Below are 21,728 nucleotides of genomic sequence, written 5' to 3' on the forward strand. Positions count from 1 at the left end.
GAGGTGGGATTGGAGCTCATGGACATACTGACTGCAAAATAGCTCGATTGAATCAGACATTGTCCCTAGACTGCTGAGTGATGGTGTAATGAGCAAAGAACGTAAACACAGACGACCAAGTTGCTGCTTTTAAATGTCCCGAATAGGGAACTGTGCCAGGAATGCCGCTGATGACGCTTGCACTCTCATGGAGTGGGCAGTCAGGATAGCTAGTGGCGGAATACCCGCCTGCTCGTAACACGTGCGAATGCACGATGTGATCCCTGACCAAATTCTCTGAGCAGAGATGGGGAGACTTTTCATCCTCTCAGCTACCAGTATGAACAGTTGGGTGGATTTACGAAATGGTTTGGTCCTTTCTATATAGAATGCTAGGGCATGTCTTATGTCCCGTGTGTGAAGCCACTGTTCTTCCCTATTTGCATATGGTTTCAAGTAGAAAACTGGCAGGAATATTGCCTGATTGCTATGAATCTGGAAAACCACCTTCAGGAGGAAGCTAGGGTGAAGACATAGCTGCACCTTATCCTTAAAGAATACCGTGTACAGAGGCGCGGATCTCCGAGACCCTTTTAGCGGAAGCAATGGCCACTAAAAAAGCTACCTTCCACGAAAGGTATAACAAGGGGTATGTCGCCAACGGTTCAAACGGGGGACCCATAAGTTTTGAGAAGACCAGGTTTAGGTCCCATGGAGGGATGTGTTCTCACACTTGGGGTATAGTCCTTTTAGGCCCTTGAGGAAACGGATAGACATCTCATGTGGAAAAACGAACTGGTTATCCACCCAATGGTAGAAAACAGATATGCAAGGTGCACCTTAACTGAGGAAATCACTAAACCTCGATGTTGCAGGTGTAATACGCATTCAAGAAAGTCCTGCAGCAAAGACTGCATGGGTGAGACCCCCGCATTGAGAAGCCTATATGGAGAACTGCTTTCACTTTGAGAGTTAAGTAGACCTGGTGGAGGGCTTCCTGCTACCTAATATGACCTAATAAACCTGCTCCAAGCAAGCCAGCTCTCTGGGATTTAGCCATGGAGCTTCCAGGCCATAAACTGGAGGTAGCTGAGCTTCAGTTGAAGTAGTTGACCGTGGTCCTGAGAGATCAGGTCTGTATGCAGAGGGAGCAGGATTGGAGCCACCATGGAAAGGCCTAGCAGCATCGCGAATCAGTGTTGATAGGGCCAAGCTGGAGCTATAAGAATGACGTGTGCCCAGTCCCGCTTGATCTTGAGCAGAACCTTGTGCACTAGCAGGATAGGAAGGAAAGCATAGTACAGTTGACCTATCCCTGGGAGTAGGAAGGCACCCGTGAGCAATCCTGGGCTGTGACCTCACAGGGAACAGAACTGGTGATGCTTCCTGTTGTGCCTGGTTGCAAATAGGTCTACCTGGAGAGTCCCCCACTGCTGGAAAATGTCCTTTGCGATATCCGGGCAAAAAGACCACTCCTGGTGACTGGAGAAAGACCTGCTAAAGTGATCTGCTAGCTCATTCTGTGCTCTTGGAAGGTGAGAAGCCTCGAGGTAGATTGAGTGGGCGATGCAGAACTCCCACAGCTGAATTGCTTCTCGACATAGGGGACACCGGGGAAAGAGTGAGCCCCTCCCTGCCTGTTGAAACAGAACAAGGCTGCAGTGTTGTCTGTAAGAACCAACATGCTCTTGCCCATAATGTGAGGCAAGAACACTTGACAGGCCAGGTGAACTGCCCTGAGCTCTCTGACATGGATGTGCAGTGAGAACTCTTCCGGAGAACAAAGGTCCTGAGAGTTCTGAGGGGTCCCAGGTGAGCTCCCCAGCCTAGTGCTGATGTGTCCAAGACCAGGGATATCAATGGTTTGGGCCATGAAAATGGAATGCTGGTGCAGACCACCAGTGGGGTCCAGCCACCAGTTGAAGGAGGCGAGGACCAAGGAAGGTACTGTAAGAACGGAGTCTAGATGGTGACGGTTTGGTGAGTACACCAAGGCCAGCCACGCCTGGAGGTGTCTGAGCAGTCTTTTATGCTGCACTACATACATACCGGAGGCCATGTGAGCGAAACGCCTCAGACAATTCTGGGCAGTTGCAATTGACTGGCCCTTGAGGTGCACTGTCGGAGGACTTGGTCACCTGAAACCGCCCTTCTGGATGGAAGGCTCAGGCCTCGGTAGAGTTGAGCACCGCTTCAATAAACTCTATCCTCTGAACCAGAGTGTAGCAGGGCAGTTACCCCGCTCCTGAAATAAGATGAGTGAGAACAACTGGGGGAAGCTGACCGAGTAGCTGACCACAGGTGTGGCCAGCTCAGTCAGGGCCCAGCTGGCCCTGATAAGAGTGATGTGGGCCAGGAGCTGTGAGGAGTCTCACTATATCCCTGGAGTGGAGAGGGCTAGCTGCCTGGGAGCAGGTACCTGAAGCAGAGCAGTGCTGTGGAAGAGCAAAGGGAGCGGGGGAGCTCCAGCCTGGTAAACCCCCAGGCTGGAGGCCTTGGTGAAGGCCTTCAAAGGTACTGTGCCTGCAGAGATACAGCCTGGGTATAGGAAAAGGCAACAGGTCCTAACCCTTTGCCAGTGATGAGTGGTCATTACATCCTGCAGTTTGCCCCGGTGAGCAGGGGCTAGATGACTAGCAGTAGCCACTGAGGCAAGGTGGGTTTAGAGGGTGGGGGTTTCTCTGGGATGGGAGACCCAGAGCGTGGAGGTACTCCTGAGGCAGAACCCCGAGGTAAAGGGCACCCGGGTCTGGGAGGGACACGGAGCAGCGGCAGGCAAGACAGCGGCCAGTAGGAGGTGCTCTGTATGCTGGACAGCTAATTCCAAAGACGACCAGAAAGAGGCGCCGCACCGGTGAGTCATTGCATCGCTACACAGAGTGAGGGTAGATTTCTGTACATTTATTAGCAGGCCTAGGGCAATGAGGAGGATGGGATGATTTAGTTGGGGATTGGTCCTGCTGTAAGCATGGGGTTGGACTAAATGACCTCCTGACGTCCCTTCCAACCCTGACATTCTATGATTCTACATGGTCCTGGACCGGCCGATGACTAGCCAGTCATCCAGATACGGGTAGACTTGCATCCCTCACCTCCTCAGAAAGGCTGCCACTACTGCCATGCATTTTGTAAACACCCGCAGAGCTGCTGACAGGCCAAACAGGAGTAATACGAATTGGCAGAGTGTGTGGTTCACAATGAACCTGAGGAACCTTCTGTGGCCTTAGAAAATTGATATAGGGAAGTAGGCGTCTCAAACTGAGAGCAGCGTACCAGTCCCCAGGATCCAGGGAGGGAATAATGGAAGCCAGGGAGAGATGCGAAATTAATTTCTTGATAGCTGTTGAGCTAGTGAAGGTCTAGAATAGGCTTTCAGAATTAAGAAACAACAGGAAGAGAACTCCTTACCCCTTAGATTTTGTTGAACCTCTTCCACGGCTACCACCCGAAGGAAATCTCCTGGGCCAAAGATTGTGAGAAGGATCCCTGAAGAGGTACAGGGAGGAAGGCTGGGGACGAGGGGTGAAAATCAACTGTCAAGTATTTCCACTGTGATCAGCACCCAAACATTGCGTAGTGGTACAGAACCATGAATAGATGAAGCAGGACAGGTGGTCCACAAATACAGGGTAAACCGGATCCGGAAACAAGGGGACTGGTATAATGTCCTCGAGCGTCCCACCAAAAGGCCGGCTTGGAATCTCCTGGGTGTGGCAGACAGTGATGCTGAGATAGCAGGGGGTGGTGGTCTATACGTAAAGCTCCCGCTCCTTTTCTTCTGTGGGTCTTGACGGGCCGGTGGGGCAGAGTACCTGGAGGACTGTTGAGATTTGTAGTGCTTCCTTGAAGTTGATGGCATAAACAATCCCAGGGACATAAGGGTCGCCCTGGAGTCCTTCAGTCCATGAAGCTTCGCACCAGTCTGCCCTGAAAAGAGTGAAGCTTCCTCGAAGGGGAGATCCTGGAGGATTTGCGGAACTCCTATGCATGGCCACTGTGGAAGAGCCATGGACCGGGCTGCTGAATCTGCTGCATACAGGGCAGCTTGCACAGAAACCTTCACTATAGATTTCGCCTTATCCACGAGCGAGAACTCCAGCCTCACCTCTTGCGATACCAAGTCTTTGAACTTCAACATGGAATCCCACATGTTCAACAAACCATATCAGCCGAGCAGCATCTGCTGGTTAGCAATCTTGAGCTGCAGACACGTGGTAGAGTAGACCTTTCTACTGAATAAGTCCAGCTTTTCGGAGTCCTTTGCTTTAGGTACCACACCTTGCAAACCCTGCCTTTCCCTTTTATTGGCAGCAGAAAACACTTGTGATTGGGGGAGTGGGGTGGGTGGAATGAATATACAGAAACTCATAATCCTGGCAGGAACGAAGAATTTCCTCTTGGCTCTCTGAGGTCTGGGGAAGGGAAGTGGGGATTTGCCACAAGGTTTTCACAGGGTCTATGATGGCCTCATTGAGAGGCAGGACTACCTTTTGACTGGCTCATCATGGCCAGAATGTCGCCCAGACTATGGGAGGACTCTTCTACTACTTCCACCTGCATGCCCATATTTTGGGCTACCCTCTGTAGCAACTCCTGGTAGGCCTGATAGGAAGGCAAAACCCTTGCTCCTGACACAGCCTCATCATCACCTGAGGGTACTTCTTTTCCCTTTCTGTGCCGACTGGATCCCATGGAGCTGACTGGAGTCTGGATGGGGTGTTGCCTGATGGGGTGGTGGAACCCTTCTCTTGGGGGCCACCGAAAAGGACAGCCTCAAGTGGAGTCCTGGGTTTGGTAGAAACCCCCATGGGCTCCAAAAGGGCCATTGCATTGGCATAGGCGCCTTAGTGACCACTAGGCCAAGCACTCAATGGCCCACCTGTGCCCCAATTCAGGGCAGGGTAGGGATCACTGGAGGAGTGGCGGGGTCAACTCCTTGGATGAGAGGCGTCTGACCCAACCTCCAACTTCAAAGACAAGGAGTCTCCATCTGGTGACCACTGAGGAGCAGTTCCCACCAGTGATGGAGATCGGTGCTGAGGCAGGGAAGGCTGTGTTGCGGCCAGCATGGTTGGTTTCTCCTTGGACGGTACCGCGGGGACCAGTACCGGACGGTAACTGGGGGCACCTGCTTTCTCCTTCCCACTGGCACCAATACCACCAACGCCTGTACTGCCAGTGACACCAGTACTGACAGCAATAGCAGGTCCCTGGTGGCAGCAAACACCTCCAGTGTGGACAGCATGACAATAGCGCTGGTACCACACTGGGTGCCGATGGTTCATCCAAAACCAGACACAATGCTTTTACTGCTGCAATGCTGAGGCAGAGGAGTGGCTTGACTTAGGTTGCATTCTGCTTTGCTCCCCATGCCTGGCTTTCTTTGGTGTTGGGGAACGTCTCCTCTCACCTGGCTGCTTTTTATGCCTCTTCTTTGGCACCAAGGATGGCGAACAGTGCTGGGACTCTCACATGGTTGGAGGAGCGCTCCTCACTGACGCCGAGGTGCTCGGTGCTGAGTCCAACTGGCTCGGCTCAGAGGAAGGTCTCTGCGCTGCCTCCATAAGTAGGAACTTGAACCTGGCCTCCTAGTCCTCTTTCATATGGTGTTTAAGGTCCCTGCAAATCTGACAGCGATCCCTGAAGTGAGCCTCACCCAAGCACTTCAAGCAACTGGAGTGCAGGTCGCTCAGGGGCAGAGCTTTGTTGCAGGAGGCACAGGGCTCGAAGCCCGGTGACCGAGGCATGCCTTGGCACCGAGCACGGAAAAAACTCTAACAGAAAGAGAAAAACAAACTATACTAATGAAGACTAATTAATTATTTATAACTATTAATTATACACAACTATCAGAAAAATAAAGAAGACTGAGAAAGCTTGCCATAGCAAAGAGAACAGTTTCAGAGACCATCCCAGGTAGTAAGAAGGAACTGAGGAGTCATCTGGGCCCCTTTACACTGACGCTATGACTGTGCAGCACCAGAAAGCGCCTGAGCCTCCCAGGCAGGTCCCACTGAGGGAAAAATCTGCAGTGACTGTGATTGAGGCGCACATACCTACAGTGGAAGGGACATGTGCAAGCGCTTGAAGCAACCGAATTTTGGCCAGTAATTGTGGCATATATTTTAATTTCTTCAGTAATCTTCAAAAAGTTTCATTTAGTATGTCTGATAATTGGTGGGATATGCACAACTTATTTACACAACTCCTATCAGTGTTAATAAAATCATGGTGCAGTCAATAGATGGCAGTGAAGAAGCTTATGTATTTTTAAAATCTATCAATATTACCATTTATAAGCCCACACCCATCTATTTTTGTGTTAATTAACTTTGGTGCTGTACAAGTTCATTGTATTATAGTACTCTGAAGTCAGAACTGTTACTCCACTACTATTAGAAAAATGTTTACTGAGCAGTGAGAGAGTTTGGGGAGACACTATGTATTATATTTGAATGTAATTCCACCAACATTGAGATATAATGCATCTTTTCTTGAATTTTGGTGACAGCTTTGTGTCCTTTACCTAGATTTAAGTCTCATTTGCATAATGGGACAGGATCCTCGGACATGCTGAAGAGCCCTGCAGACGAGGAACTAAGGGTGTTCAGCATGTTGCAGCATTGTGCTCAACATGCCTGCCCACTCTGCAGGTCAAAGAATAAAGAATGGATGTTTGAAAATTTGTTCTTTCTTGCTCTTTGTTATTCTTCCTCTCGTTTTGCATTCAACTGTTTTGAGGACAAAATGGAAGGACAGTATGGCATAAGTAATTTATGTCAATACATCTTACAATATTTTGCTTCTAAGTTTCATTTAAAAATGTGGATGTCAAGAGATTGAGAACCAGATCCTCTGTTAGTATAAGTCACTGAAGCTCCACTGGCTTCAGTCAACCCACACTAATTTATACCAGTGAGGAGCTGGCAACCCAAAGTTTTCTGTATATTAATATTCAGGAACCAAAAAATGAATGTTACTGTGATTCTTTGCTTTATTCTCTATCCTATTATATTTCTGATAATCTTCAATAAAAATAAAAGATAGCTATGTTTTTTTTTATTTACCTTGGTACCTTACAAGGAGACATTGTCTATTGTGTTAATTCTTATATACTTCTAAGAGGGTGGTTGTATTTTTTTTGTTTAAAAGCCTATTAAAGAGGCCTAGCTGGCTCAAGTTGTCTGATACAGAGCTTAGACCCAGACTGGTAGCAAAATGCCAGTATCACCAGTTGCCTGCTTTATTGTCTAAATGAAATGAATTGGTAGTTTCAGTTCACTGGATTTGGGTGGGAGTCAACATCACAACTTGGCATTAATTGACACATTCTTGGCAGTCTCAGCAAAGGCACCAAAGGCTGACTAGGAACAGATACTGGACAACCCTCTCATACTACATGGTCCCTCAAAAATAGGGTTGAGGCGCACTGGTAGGGCAGTGGGGTGAAATTTGCACTGCCACTGCCTGTGTTGTATCTGTTCTGTGGACAAATAGAGGCCTTCAGTTTCCAGTGCTGTCAATCTGGCACCTTTCACGAGCACTACACTCACTTTAAAGAAAAAAAACTACAGTTAAAAAATACAAAGGAAACAAAAATCTGAATTTAAGTAACTCAGGCAGTGACACAAATTGATATAAACAAGGCATTTCTAAATTAAGGCTAACATTCTGCCAATGAGACTTCACTTCAATATGGACTTGCTCTTGTTGGTTTGTGTCACAACCCTAAAGTTACTTAAAATGGAACAAAGGCCAAGTAGGTGAGATCCCAGATTTCACATATCTTTGAAGCTGCATAGTCTCATTCTCATTATACCTCTGATTTGTGCATTCACTGATTATGTCTGTTCTGAATTCAACTGCATTTTAGAAAGCTATTCATATTGTAAATCCCATACCAAGTTTGCTCCCCATGACCCCAGGATTGCTAACTGAAAATTCAGATAACTCTTTACTTCTTGCTTGTAACCAAAAAAGAAAATACCTGTAATTGACCATTTAGTGAGCTCAAGTCTTCTGCTTTCTTCTCCAATGACTGCACCCACACTTTTCTTTTTTGTCGACATCTTGAAGCAGCAGCACGGTTTCGCTCTAGAAACTTCCTTCTTTTCTCATCAGGGTCTTCGTTTGCTGCTCTTCTTCGACGACCTCCTGTATTTTGGGTTTGGGGTGTGGGCTGAGCTGGGGAAGCCTGAAGGAAACAGGAACATCATAGTTCAGTGTAACATAACATGTAACTCAAATGTAAGGGTTTGACTTACATGTATAAATGTACACATATTTACATAGGAAAACATCAACAATATTTCTCTTCTAATATTTAAAATATATTTTTTGACTAAAGGAAACATTAGATATACATCTTAATTCTATGAATACTGTCTAATAGTTTTCATTGTGATTTTGCTCACTAGTGCACTACATTTAAGGTTCTGTCAGTATTTTAATCGTGACCCACTGGTTTCCAGATTTGTAATCTTGCTGTAAAAATTCATTCCATTTGGATACTTAGCATAAAAGCAAGCCTGAAAGAAATAACTTTTTAGATTTTTTTTTCAAACACTCTTTTACCCATTTTAAAGTTACAGGAAGACAAAATATTTACAGGGTTTAACTTTTAAAAGACCCTTTAACTAAAAATGACTTTGTAAAATGAAATTTATCAGGCAATAACTTCATATAGTTTCTGTTTCTGGTGTTTTCCAAACACCTATCTTCCTAAAACTTAACTATACTTTGGTTGTTATTATGTAATTATTGCCCAATATATAACTACTGCTCATCACAAGGATCTGGACAAAGCATTGGTATTTAATGATCCCTAGAAGAGTAATTTCTTACCTGTTATTTCTGGCTTTTCCAAGTCCCTCTATGCCAGCCCAGACATGGATAGGATCAAAGTAGTAGAAATGAAAATATCCTATTAAATCATACAGCCCACCCTCTACATGGGCAGAATATAGTCCCCAATAAAAGGACTACTGCATTATAGCTATACAGCCTTGGATCTTCAAGTCTTATCAGCTGATAAGGAGGATAAAATCGCACCTTGAATTAACTCTCCTCATAAAGGGACCTGGCTGACTCTGCATGCTCAATACTTGTTATGCAAAAAGTAATAATAAGTAAAAATAAAAATCAAAGTACCAATCCTAACTGCCACAGCTCATAATATGAAATGTAGACTGGTATAAAGGGACTTTGAGAAGTTAAATTAACAGTTAGGAATTGACCATTTGCAAATATTTCTTACTGATTAGACACTGAGAACTTTCACAGTAGTACTCATTAACCAGATTATACACAGGGTATGTATACCTAGAAGAAAAATTGTGACCAAGTGTTTTTTTTTTTTTTTTTAAATCTACCTTCTCAGGGCAGCATCTGCAGAGATTGTCACATCAAGATTAACAACATAAAAAGTAGAGGACGACACTGAGGTGGCGACGTTACACAGTCTCAATCCAAGAATAGACATTGCTCTTGTGGATGGACTCAGTAAGAAGAGCCTCTTTACCCTGGGCAGCATACACTTGCTTAACCTAGCCCCAAAACCAGAAGGGGACAAGATTTTTTAAAAGGGACGTCTGACGTTCAGTGTTTGAATGGCCTGATTTTCAAAAATGCTGAGCACCCACCACCTCCTATTGCCTTTAATGGGTGCTCAGCACTTTTGTAAATCAGACTTCTTCTTTAGGTGCCTAGATATGAACGTACACGTCCATTTTTGGAAGCCTTGGCCAAGATACCTAAACTTTAAAAGCTGTGATGCCTTTTTTGGTACTTCATAAAAGAACAAACAGGGGATCTGTTTTTCTAATTTTCAAAGTTCTCTGCAGATAGGAAGTGCAAAGCTTGTTCTATAGTATGTATGAAAGTATGTTCCTCAGTCAGTTTCACAGGCCTGACAGAACAAGGGGAGAACAACTTCCTGACCGAACACACACACAAATTATTTTCAACTGTCTCCTTTTGCACCAAACAATTGTGACGAAAAATTTTAACACATCTTACTGCTTGATTGTATTGACAGCATTTACACCTCCTATTAACGAGCCTGCTATTAGTTATAGGCACAAAGAGAGAGAAGGTTAAGAATCCTTTTCAATTCTGACCCTTAGTTACTAGCTTGATCTGATGAAAAAAGTGGTAAGGATAGAGGGAGCTTCATCCTCAATTTTCTGGACAAGCAGATGGCCATTAAGACAACATTATGGTTAGAAATCTTCTAAAGCACTCCACAGAAGCTCTTTTCAAATCCCTGAGAAGATTTTCATGATAAAGTTGAAATCCCATGCAACTATGACAAAGTCTTTGCTTTTGTTTCTCAGCTGCTCTAAAAACCGAACATCACCTCACCTCTAAAAGGAAAACCCTAGAGGAATACTCTAGCATGATTCTTAAGGCCCTACCAATTGCTTTATAAATCCTGAAGGGAGTCTATCTTCAGATCTTTATTTTGAACATCCTTAAAAAGACTAGCATGTGATGTTACTGTTCAAGAGATCCACTACCATGTGAAAAGAAAAGGAGTACTTGTGGCACCTTAGAGACTAACCAATTTATTTGAGCATGAGCTTTCGTGAGCTACAGCTCACTTCATTGGATGCATACTGTGGAAACTGCAGAAGACATTATATACACACAGAGACCATGAAACAATACCTCCTCCCACCCCACTCTCCTGCTGGTAATAGCTTATCTAAAGTGATCATCAAGTTGGGCCATTTCCAGCACAAATCCAGGTTCTCACCCTCCGCCCCCCCCCACACAAACTCACTCTCCCGCTGGTAATAGCCCATCCAAAGTGACCACTCTCTTCACAATGTATATGATAATCAAGGTGGGCCATTTCCTGCACAAATCCAGGTTCTCTCACCCCCTCACCCCCCTCCAAAAACCACACACACAAACTCACTCTCCTGCTGGTAATAGCCTATCCAAAGTGACCACTCTCCTTACAACGTGCATGAAAATCAAGGTGGGCCATTTCCAGTACAAATACAGGTTTTCTCACCCGCCCCCCTTTTTCCAAAAAACACACACACACAAACTCACTCTCCTGCTGGTAATAGCTCATCCAAAGTGACCACTCTCCCTACAATGTGCATGATAATCAAGGTGGGCCATTTCCAGCACAAATCCAGGTTTTCTCACCCCCCTCCCCCCAACACACACACAAACTCATTCTCCTGCTGGCAATAGCTCATCCAAACTGACCACTCTCCCCACAATGTGCATGATAATCAAGGTGGGCCATTTCCAGCACAAATCCAAGTTTAACCAGAACGTCTGGGGGGGGAGGGGGGTAGGAAAAAACAAGGGGAAATAGGCTACCTTGCATAATGACTTAGCCACTCCCAGTCTCTATTTAAGCCTAAATTAATAGTATCCAATTTGCAAATGAATTCCAATTCAGCAGTTTCTCGCTGGAGTCTGGATTTGAAGTTTTTTTGTTGTAAGATAGCGACCTTCATGTCTGTGATTGCGTGACCACAGAGATTGAAGTGTTCTCCGACTGGTTTATGAATGTTATAATTCTTGACATCTGATTTGTGTCCATTTATTCTTTTAGACTGTCCAGTTTGACCAATACTTGATGATCACTTTAGATAAGCTATTACCAGCAGGAGAGTGGGGTGGGAGGAGGTATTGTTTCATGGTCTCTGTGTATATAATAATGTCTTCTGCAGTTTCCACAGTATGCATCCGATGAAGTGAGCTGTAGCTCACGAAAGCTCATGCTCAAATAAATTGGTTAGTCTCTAAGGTGCCACAAGTACTCCTTTTCTTTTTGTGAATACAGACTAACACGGCTGTTACTCTGAAAACTACCATGTGAGAGAGTTCCAGCCTGGTACTACAGAGCCAACGTAGTATCCACAGGTATCAGAGAAGAGAGACGCTATACATCTTTTCTTTGAAAGTCTAACTCTAAAAGCTAGAGCTTGCCAACACGGGAGCAATGATATTTGAGAATAAGTATTTCATACCAGCTTTTCCACTGGCAGAAATTCTACAGCTGGGAAAACAGACAGGAGAGAGATACAGGTCATCTGATTTTAAGGACACTGGCTAGGGGAAAGAAAGAACTCCTGAACAGACAAAGTGACCAATTGCTGACAACCTCTGTCTACAAAATGTCATTTTCCTCGTGTACATTAATACCTACAAAAGAAAATTACCATCTGAAATACACTCAATATAGCATTGCTTCCTTCATGTTTGTCTCTTTCTCCCCCCACAAAAGGGGTGTGTGGTTCTCTTTTAACTGTGCTACTTAGTAAGACTGGATTTTCTTGAGAAAGAGCTTTCCAGACAGGCTCCTCTGACCAGATGAAAGCAAGTCAACATCACACCTCTGAGGTAAAAACTGTAGCTTCTGAAGCCTTCTCCGAGAATCAAGAGGACCAGACCTCTCCCCAACTCCCAATTGCACACCTATTCCCCTTCTCTAACCTAGCTCATTGTTCCCACCCATTTTCATCCTATTCCTAGTCATCATCTAGAATAGTTCTCCCAACATCACCATTTTCACAACACCCAAGAGAGCACAGTAAACTAACTAAATTATGCAGCTGAGTCCCCCATTTCTATATCAGTCAATAACAGCTCTTTCAAGCAAATGGTACCTTAAGCAGGAACCCGAAATGATTGAAAAAATATTTTAAGAGGTGTTCATGATATTTAATATTAAACTAATACAATACCATGGTAAGCCTTGTTTTGGTGATATTTTCCAGATGTATCTTAACTTGCTGCACAATTTTCAGTTTACCCCAGAATTCAATGCCAGCGTGCTAAGGAAATCAGGAGGCCTTAGCTTCTTACCAAGTAGGTAAGACAACCCCCATTTTTTTTCCAATATTGGTTCATAACACACCTCAATCTTATTTTCAATATATAAAATAAAGGAAAGAGGATCAGAGATTTTTGCGTAACAGTAAAAGGTTAGAAGTACATCTTGGCTTTGTTGTCATACCGGTGTTTCTGTAGTTGATGTAGCAGGCTGTTGTAATGACTGTGGTCGGGCTTCCTCTGACTGAGTCCTAATCAATCCACTAGCATGCCCCTTGGCAGTATCTCCATTTGTGACCTGAGGATGCTGCTGGGTCAAGGCAGCTTTCAATCGCTGAAAGTATAGAAAGAAAATATTCTGTCACATTTTTCATAATGGAAGATACTGTGATAACTTTCATTAAATAATAGCTGTTTATATAGCAGTAGCACCCATATACTGCTAGCTACTTTCCAAACATACACAATGAGCTCACATTTTAAGGTAAGAAACACACACAGGGTGCAAGAGGATAAAACAATTTTTTGATGTTTCAACAGTCTAATTGGCCTTCTACTAGTTGAAAATTGCTTGCAACCATCACCGTAGAAGTGAGTAGTGAAAAGGAATATGAAGAAGGGTAACAGCTTTATGAACAAGTTTAGGAAGGGCATTCCTTCTACAGAGCATCATATGGAAGAAAATGCACAGAACAGTGTAGGAGAAGCAGGGTGGCGAAAAATCAATGATTTTAAAAATAAATAAATACATAAAAAAATCAGATTTTGATAAAATGGTTTTTGAGGAAAAAACACCTATCTAAAGATAGTTTTAATTAAGATATTGTTAAGCTATAATGTATTTCATCATGGAATAGGGATTATAAATTCTAATTCTATAGTATGAGACAATATATTCATGTAATGTTTAAGAAAAGTTTGGTAAATAAGTTCCAATAGTTCATGGATTAGGGACTCAATCTTATGGGGTTCCACAGGCTTCTGTATAAATTATTTAGGTTAATCTTTCTATCTACCCAATGGGACTCAGTGCTCAGTCTAGAAGAGACCATCAGAGATGCTTAGTTTTGCAGTTCTCAAACTGTGGATGTGTGTCTCCAAAGGTAACATGCTTGTTAACAGCAAAAGTGTTTTAAAGTAAATAAAAAATAAAATAAAATAAAATAAAATAAATAAAGGTGAGAAACAACGGACCTCAACTCTATTGTCCCTCTGCAAATTTGTGTACGCAGAGTCAATCCCTTACCTCACTCTAAAAGTGCAAAGTTTCAAAAAGTTCAATGAATAGACGACTGCTGGGGGCGGAATAGAGCTGAACAAGGAGAAGTCTGGAGATAAATGTGAGAAGTGAGGGACAAATGCTTTTTTGTTAAATTATTATAGGTTTGCTGTTGAAGAAAAAATCCAGAATACTTAACTTTGTTGTTTTAGTTAAATAAAACAATTTAAATGTCTTCTTCTCCGAATACAGCATGGCAAGAAAATCCTCCAAATATTAATGATTAACCTGCCGAATTGGAGATAGTTCACTTCCCAATGACTTCATAAATATCTGCTTCAATTACCTTTGGTAAATGAAATAACCAAACAATCATTCATTTTCTGATATAGCTGTAAAACTAATCTGAAAAGTTTTCAAAATATATCTGTTTAAAAATGTATAGTGTATACCTTCTAAAAATGAAACCTACATCTATCTCTGAGTTGTGAAGAATATGTATTAAGATTATAACAACCAACAAGAATGCACTTTTACGTAGAAAACCATGATTAAATTGAGTGTTCCTGACTAGTGATTTAAATCATGATTTAAATCAATTTGATTTAAATCAAATCCACCCTGCAGAGAAGTGAACTAATACCAATGATGGAGTGGAGTGGAGTGGACAGTGTACAATGTGATAGAGAAACAAGAGTGGATAAATACACAGAGACAGTAAACCCAGACACAGGAAATTTCTTTCAAAACCGAATTAAAAAACATCTGGTGGGTTTATAGTTTGTTTTTTAAAATCATATTCTTTATTCTAAGATGATATCTTGATGATGCATTAAATAATTGACATTATTTCACTCAGATGTGAGCATTAACTAATGTTTACATAGTGCACGGGCTAAATATTTTCCACAATGGTTTACAAAAGCTTTTATTAGCTGATTTATTAAGCAACACAATTACAAAAAATAGTAATTACAAACTGTATCTGTATACAATATATTTCAAGAGCCACAGATGATTTTATATATTAACTATATGCTATATTCTAAAGCAGATCTCATTGACTGTACTAATCTATTTGATAATTAAGTTTACAACCGCTTGAAAATAAAAGCTATGCTTTCACTATAAACGTGAATTAGAATTACAGCAGATTTTCAACAAAAGCTAATGTATTCTGTTTACAAGCTTATATGCCTAATGTGGTGTAAGGACATAAGAACATAAAAACGGCCATACCGGGTCAGACCAAAGGGGCAGCTATTCCAGTATCCTGTCTTCAGACACTGGCCAATACCAGGTTCCCCAAAGGGAATGAACAGAACAGGTAGTCATCAAGTGATCCATTCCATCGCTCATTCCCAGCATTTAGCAAACAGAAGCTAGGGACACCATCCCTGCTCATCCTGGCTAATGGGCATTGATGGACCTATCCTCCATGAACTTATCTAGTTCTTTTTTGAACCATGTTATAGTCTTGGCCTTCACCTCATCTGGCAAAGAGTTCCACAGGTTGACTGTGCATTCTGTGAAACAATACTTCATTTTATTTGTTTTAAACCTGCTGCCTATTGATTTCATTTGGTGACCCCTAATTCTTGTGTTATGAGGAGTAAAAAACCACTTCCTTATTTACTTTCTCCACACCAGTTATGATTTTACAGACCTCAATCATATCCCCCCTTAATCATCTCTTTTCCAAGCTGAAAAGTCCCAGTCTTATTAATCTCTCCTCATACGGAAGACGCTCCATACACCTAATAATTTTTGTTGCCCTTTTCTGAACCTTTTCCAATTCCAATATATCTTTTTTCAGATGGGGCGACCACATTGGCACATACCATGGTGTACCATGGATTTATATAGAGGCAATATGATATTTTCTGTCTCTTTCTTAATAAAAAACACAGACGTAGGTATCCTCAATGGCTATATTAATAGGTTTGTTTTTATTTTCAAAATTTTGCACTCCCACAGTAAGATTTTATTCAGTGTTATTAAACAATTTCCCTGCAAGATAAACTGTGCATGAGGGTGCATCTTTCTAATGATCAGTACTGTACTTAAAACCATCAACTTCATTAAAAACTACATTAGTATACTTTTACAACAAATTAAAAGATTTTTTTATTACATGATGGTCTAAAATACATTAAAATGCACATCTCTCTTGAATAATCTTTATTATTGCACATTGTTACCTTCTGCACAAACATAAAAGAAAAAACATCAATATTTATTATCCTTTTTTGAATGCCACCAGGCTTACAGTGTAAATTCAGCTCTCCTGTGTACCATAGACAAAAGTGCACAAGAAGGGAGGTCATTAATTCAATAAAGGCAAAATGCAGATATATTGATGAGTAAGGCAGAAGCACTCCCTGCTCCTCACCCCGGGAAGCCCTGGAAGATACCAGGAAGAACAGTAGAAAATAGGCCTGCCACCTTTCTCTGAATACAAGACTCCCCACTACCCATAGGAGGAAGACCACAGATTGATTCCCAACAGGGCTTTACCTAAGGGAAGCTGTGGGGACAGATGGAGACTCATATAGATGCCTCTACAGGTCTGGATAAGCATCCGAACACGTAGATGCTCAGCTAAAATCCAAATCTTACAAAGCGCTTAACTGAGATATTTGTGTTTAAATAGCCTAAAATTCACATTCAGCCCTACAACACCTGGAGACTATTTGGAGTATGATAAGATATTACAAGCATAACTGGCAGTGATGCCCACTGTTAAGTTACTTAGCACTTTCCATTATAAGTCCCCGCTTTCAGTTGCTTATAAATTTTGTCTAACTTTAATCATTTGGACTGGAATTTTCCATGCTCTCTCTCTTTATTCTCAGACTGAATTTTTTTGGAAAAAGTTTTAGCAAGAGGTTTTGCTAAATCTGAGGCTGAAGAGTGACAAAAACTATTTTTTCCTATGATAAATTTCTCTTTCCAGGAATTTCTTTGAAGAGCTCTGGCACCTCCATGCATTGGAGCACAAACCTGAAATTTGGCAAAGGGGATAGTCCTGATATCAAAGAGGTGTCTTTTGCTGTTTTCATAGAAGTCCATCCAGATCTGCACATGCTCAGCAAAGGTTGTTGGAGGCTTACTGTGTGGATTGCACCCTCAGCAAGTTTGCAGATGACACTAAACTGGGAGGAGTGGTAGATACGTTGGAGGGTAGGGATAGGATACAGAGGAACCTAGACAAGTTAGAGGACTGGGCCAAAAGAAATCTGATGGGGTTCAACAAGGACAAGTGCAGAGTCCTGCACTTAGGACGGAAGAATCCCATTCACCACTACATACTAGGGACTGAATGGCTCGGCAGCAGTTCTGCAGAAAAGGACCTAGGGGTTACAGGGACGAGAAGCTGGATATGAGTTAACAGTGTGCCCTTGCTGCCAAGAAGGCTAACGGCATTTTGGGCTGTATAAGTAGCAGCATTGCCAGCAGACAGAGGGACGTGATTGTTCCCCACTATTCAGCATTCGTGAGGCCTCATCTGGAGTACTGTGTCCAGTTTTGGGCCCCACACTACAAGAAGGATGTGGAAAAATTGGAAAAGGTCCAGAGGAGGGCAACAAAAATGATTAGGGGTCTGGAGCACATGACTTATGAGGAGAGGCTGAGGGAACTGGGACTGTTTAGTCTGCGGAAGAGAAGAATGAGGGGGGATTTGACAGCTGCTTTCAACTACCTGAAAGGGGGTTCCAAAGAGGATGGCTCTAGACTGGTCTCAGTGGTAGCAGATGACAGAAAGAGGAGTAATGGTCTCAAGTTGCAGGGGAGGTTTAGGATGGATATTAGGAAAAGCTTTTTCACTAGGGAGGTGATAGAATCTCCTTCCTTAGAGGTTTTTAAGGTCAGGCTTGACAAAGCCCTGGCTGGGATGGTTTAGTTGGGGATTGGTCCTGCTTTGAGCAGGGGGTTGGAGTAGATGACCTCCTGTGGTCCCTTCTAACCCTGATATTCTATGATTCTATTATAATGCATACATATAAGAGGATCAAATTAAGGTTACATGGGGAACCTTTATCATAGCATTTCCTAGCTTTTGAGTGCTTGACTTTGCAACATTAAATATTATGTACAAAAAACAAAATTAAAATAATGTTAAAAAGCAGTGCCAATGAAGCTCTTCCCCTTTTTAGACTGCACATTTTCCAGGTTTGCCTGACCACTCTGGCAGGGACACAGGAGGTTGCTGGAACAATTTGCGTGAGGAAGAAAGGGAGTAACTTGCACCAACTTCCTGCCAAACTAAGATGTCAATTCTAATGCCAAACACAGAAGAAAACTGCAGTCATGTGCCGGCAATTTTTACTGAATTCTATATTTTGCAAATTCTAAACTCTCATTAAAATAAGTTAATTTTCTTACTACTGTAAACACAGTGTTGCAAAAAAATAAAACTCCAAGACCTGCCACCAACTGTCTGCAGTCAAACAAGAGCAGGAGCAAAGGTTCATCCTTTGTTCACTCAATTCTCCTTACAAAAATGTAATGTCCAATCAGAACCATTTCCCCCTCATTCTGAAAGTACAGCTGGAGTACTAGTAGTCTAATGGTAAAGTTTCTAAAACTGTCAGGGCAATGGACTGGATAATCTAATAAGTCTTTTCTATTTCTAGAGCTGGGCAAATATTTAATAGTTATATCACAAATCTCAGCTCATTTTCTCTTCACAAATTTTCTGCAAAGACTGATTTTTCTCAAATGTATTATTTTCAATTATCAGCTGAATAACTTCAAATAATTCTTTAACTACAGCTTGTTGATAAGCAGTTCATTGCAAGTACTAAATAGTTACAATTGGAACTATATTTATTAGGTACAAGTTAGATGTTCTGTTTCTATTCCAGTTTTTAAATCAGGTTTCCGATGCAAATGCTAACCATTACAAAATAAAAATTAATTCTGTGCAAATATGCTGTAATATTTGGTTAAAGTTAGAAGGTTCAATGAACACCCCTGCTAGCATAGCCATTTGCTAGATCAGTAACAAAGAAAATGCAAAGAGGTGAGAAGATAGGCAAAGAAAAGTCTTTTAAAAATATTAATATTTTCAGGAAAGCCTTTTTGCAGTATACATCCAGCTCCATTTTTTTTTTTAACCTCCTACCTGCCATGGTTCTATTGAACTGAAAACAAAAACCTCTCATACTAAGTTTGCAAAAAGTTAAAATCAAAGGAAATTCAAATGTAAGGTTCCAATAGCAATGTTAACTCTGCCAGAGTGCACATGCATATTTTCTATTGAAATTTTTCCAGTTAAATGTGTAACATAATGTTACTGCCTATGCTGTGAAATGTATATCATCAGATACACAGGACTTGCAAATGGCCACACTAATATTGTTTTGGAAACTTGACTTCTGTATATAATGCTAAGGTTACACAGTTAAAAAAAACAAAACACATTTTTTGCATTTAAAAGTAAATAAACTCCATCTGAAAATTTGTTATATAGTTGAAACAAAATAGATATTTACCACAGAAATAGGAATACAAAACAATTCTCTGTTTTAGGCATGGCAGAGATTGAGAGATGTATATAAGAAACTTAAATGATATATTTACTGTAGGTGAAAGTTATCTACAAATGGGTGGAACACTGAAAATCCAGTAAGGGAATAGCTTCAGATAATTTAGAATAATGGAGTTTAACAAGGAGGATCATTTCTAACAATTATGTTTTTATACAGATTTTGAATACCAGATAAGTATTCCAATACTTGCATGTGGCATAGGGGTACACATTGTACACATTCAACTGAATAGTGGGGTAGTCACCCAAAATATGAATTTTAGTTTTAAAAATTTGATACATTACCACATATATTAGAGATTTATTCTTTATATAGTTATAGTATTATGTGTGAAGAAATAATAATGGCTAATCATAATCTAGATGCTTATTCAAGTGAGGTTAAATTATCACAGAATAAAAATCTGATTTTAAAATATTTTAACATTTTAAATCTTTACTAGTGAAATTTTTATTGTGCATGTGTACCCTTGAAAACAAATCCTTATCACATCTGTCAAAATTTGGTAGGAATAGATCACTCCATCAACAGCTCACAGAAAGTAGATAATATTCTCCAGAAACAATTTATGAAAAAGTCAGATCCATATTTCATATCTGCCACAAAAGCTCATCAGAGTAATAACCCTCCTTCTCCTGGGTGTTATCCTACCATCTGCTGCTCTATTACTTATCTTTATTTTGCAACTAATTAACAGCATAATCTTCTAAATTCAGCAAGTTAATTATCATTATTGTGGTCTTTGCAGCATCATCAGTCCTCATGAAGTCTTGTCTCTCCACCCCCAGAGAATGTATGAAAATGAACTAGGTTGGGAGAGGGTCTGTTTCTTTAGAGTAGGCTCATTAGGTGTTTGCTGATTAGCTCGGCATGCAGAGAGGCAGGTCAGAAGAATTCTGCTGAACACAAGGTCCCATGCCGGGCTCAACCAAGCTAATATAGGTTTCTGAACATTTGCCAAGCTGCCCTCTGTCAACTCTCAGTAGAAACCCCTTGCAGAAAGCCTACTGGCTACCTACTGTGTTCAAGATATTTCTCAGTTTGTCACAAAAGGCTTTGCATGGAGGGTTCTCCAGAGTAGAATTTTGTTTAAACAAAGATTTTTAATTTACTTTCTTAGGAAACTTCCTGGTTCACTCAGAACGTTTTCCCTAATGTTTTTTGTCTGCATCATCCTCAAACTGCATGTTAATGACAAACATGCTACACAGCTTGAAGTAAACCATCCTTTTATTATATATATACTTACATACATACATATATGTATACACACACACACACATAAACAGAGAGATATCTGGAATTTCAGATTTTCTTCTCAAACAGATCAAAGACCCAATTCTGAAATAACGTAGCCCTCCCTTACAATACGGTATAATATATTTTTCCCCATTGCCTACTGTACCTGCATGTGTTCTGGGCACCTCAAAAACACCACACACAAAAATCAACCTGCATGTGTGGTTTTACTTTTGTGTGTGATATTAAGAGAGAGTCCTGTATAACAATGGACACTAAGCCTGTGTGTGTGAAAACCCACAATTTGTGCATATGGCACACTTCCTACATGATTTGTAAAGCACATCTTCATATAAGACTCCTAGAATCAGCTGCACATGAGCTCCCAATGTGATGCTGTGACAAAAAGAGTGAATGTGATGCTGGGATGCATAAACGGGAATCTCAAGCAGGATAGAGAGGTTATTTTACCTCTATATTTGGCACTTGTGCAACCGCTGATGAAATACTGTGTTCAGTTCTGGTACCCACAATTCAAGAAGGATGCAGATAAGTTGGAGAGGGTTCAGAGAAGAGCCACAAGGATTAAAGGATGAGCAAACATGCCTTATAATGACAGAATTAAGGAGTTCTATCTACTTAGCTTAACAGATGGAATGTGAAGGGGTGACTTGATTACAGTGTGTAAGTATCTACAGGGGGAACAAATATTTAATAATGGATTCTTCAGTATAGCAGAGAAAGGTATAACATGAACCAGTGACTGGACCACTGGAAGTTGAACCATTGGAATAATTTACTAAGTGTCATGGTGGATTCAGCATCACTGAATTTTTAAATCAAGATGGGATGTTTTTCTAAAAGATATGCTCCAGGAATTACATTAGGGAAGTTCTATGGGCCGTGCTACATAAGAGATCAGACTAGATTATCAC

The 21,728-nt window shown here is 41.5% G+C and overlaps 1 protein-coding gene across 50 annotated transcripts in view; it reads right to left on the reverse strand.

Moving 5' to 3' along the window:
- Positions 1-21,728, reverse strand: part of ATF2 (activating transcription factor 2) — a 90,708-nt gene that overhangs the window by 19,773 nt on the left and 49,207 nt on the right. For 49 of the 50 annotated variants that reach the window (XM_043525892.1, XM_037911941.2, XM_043525863.1 and 46 more), the window contains 2 exons: positions 12,965-13,114; positions 7,967-8,173 (listed from right to left, as the gene is read on the reverse strand). In XM_043525892.1, the coding sequence (XP_043381827.1) occupies positions 7,967-8,173; positions 12,965-13,114 (357 nt within the window). Of the gene's footprint in view, positions 1-6,505; positions 6,711-7,966; positions 8,174-12,964; positions 13,115-21,728 lie in introns of all 50 variants that reach the window. The other variant, XR_006285079.1, reaches the window with a different exon arrangement.

The sequence above is a fragment of the Chelonia mydas genome, chromosome 11 (genome assembly GCF_015237465.2).
Source record: "Chelonia mydas isolate rCheMyd1 chromosome 11, rCheMyd1.pri.v2, whole genome shotgun sequence".
Lineage (NCBI taxonomy): Eukaryota > Metazoa > Chordata > Testudines > Cheloniidae > Chelonia > Chelonia mydas.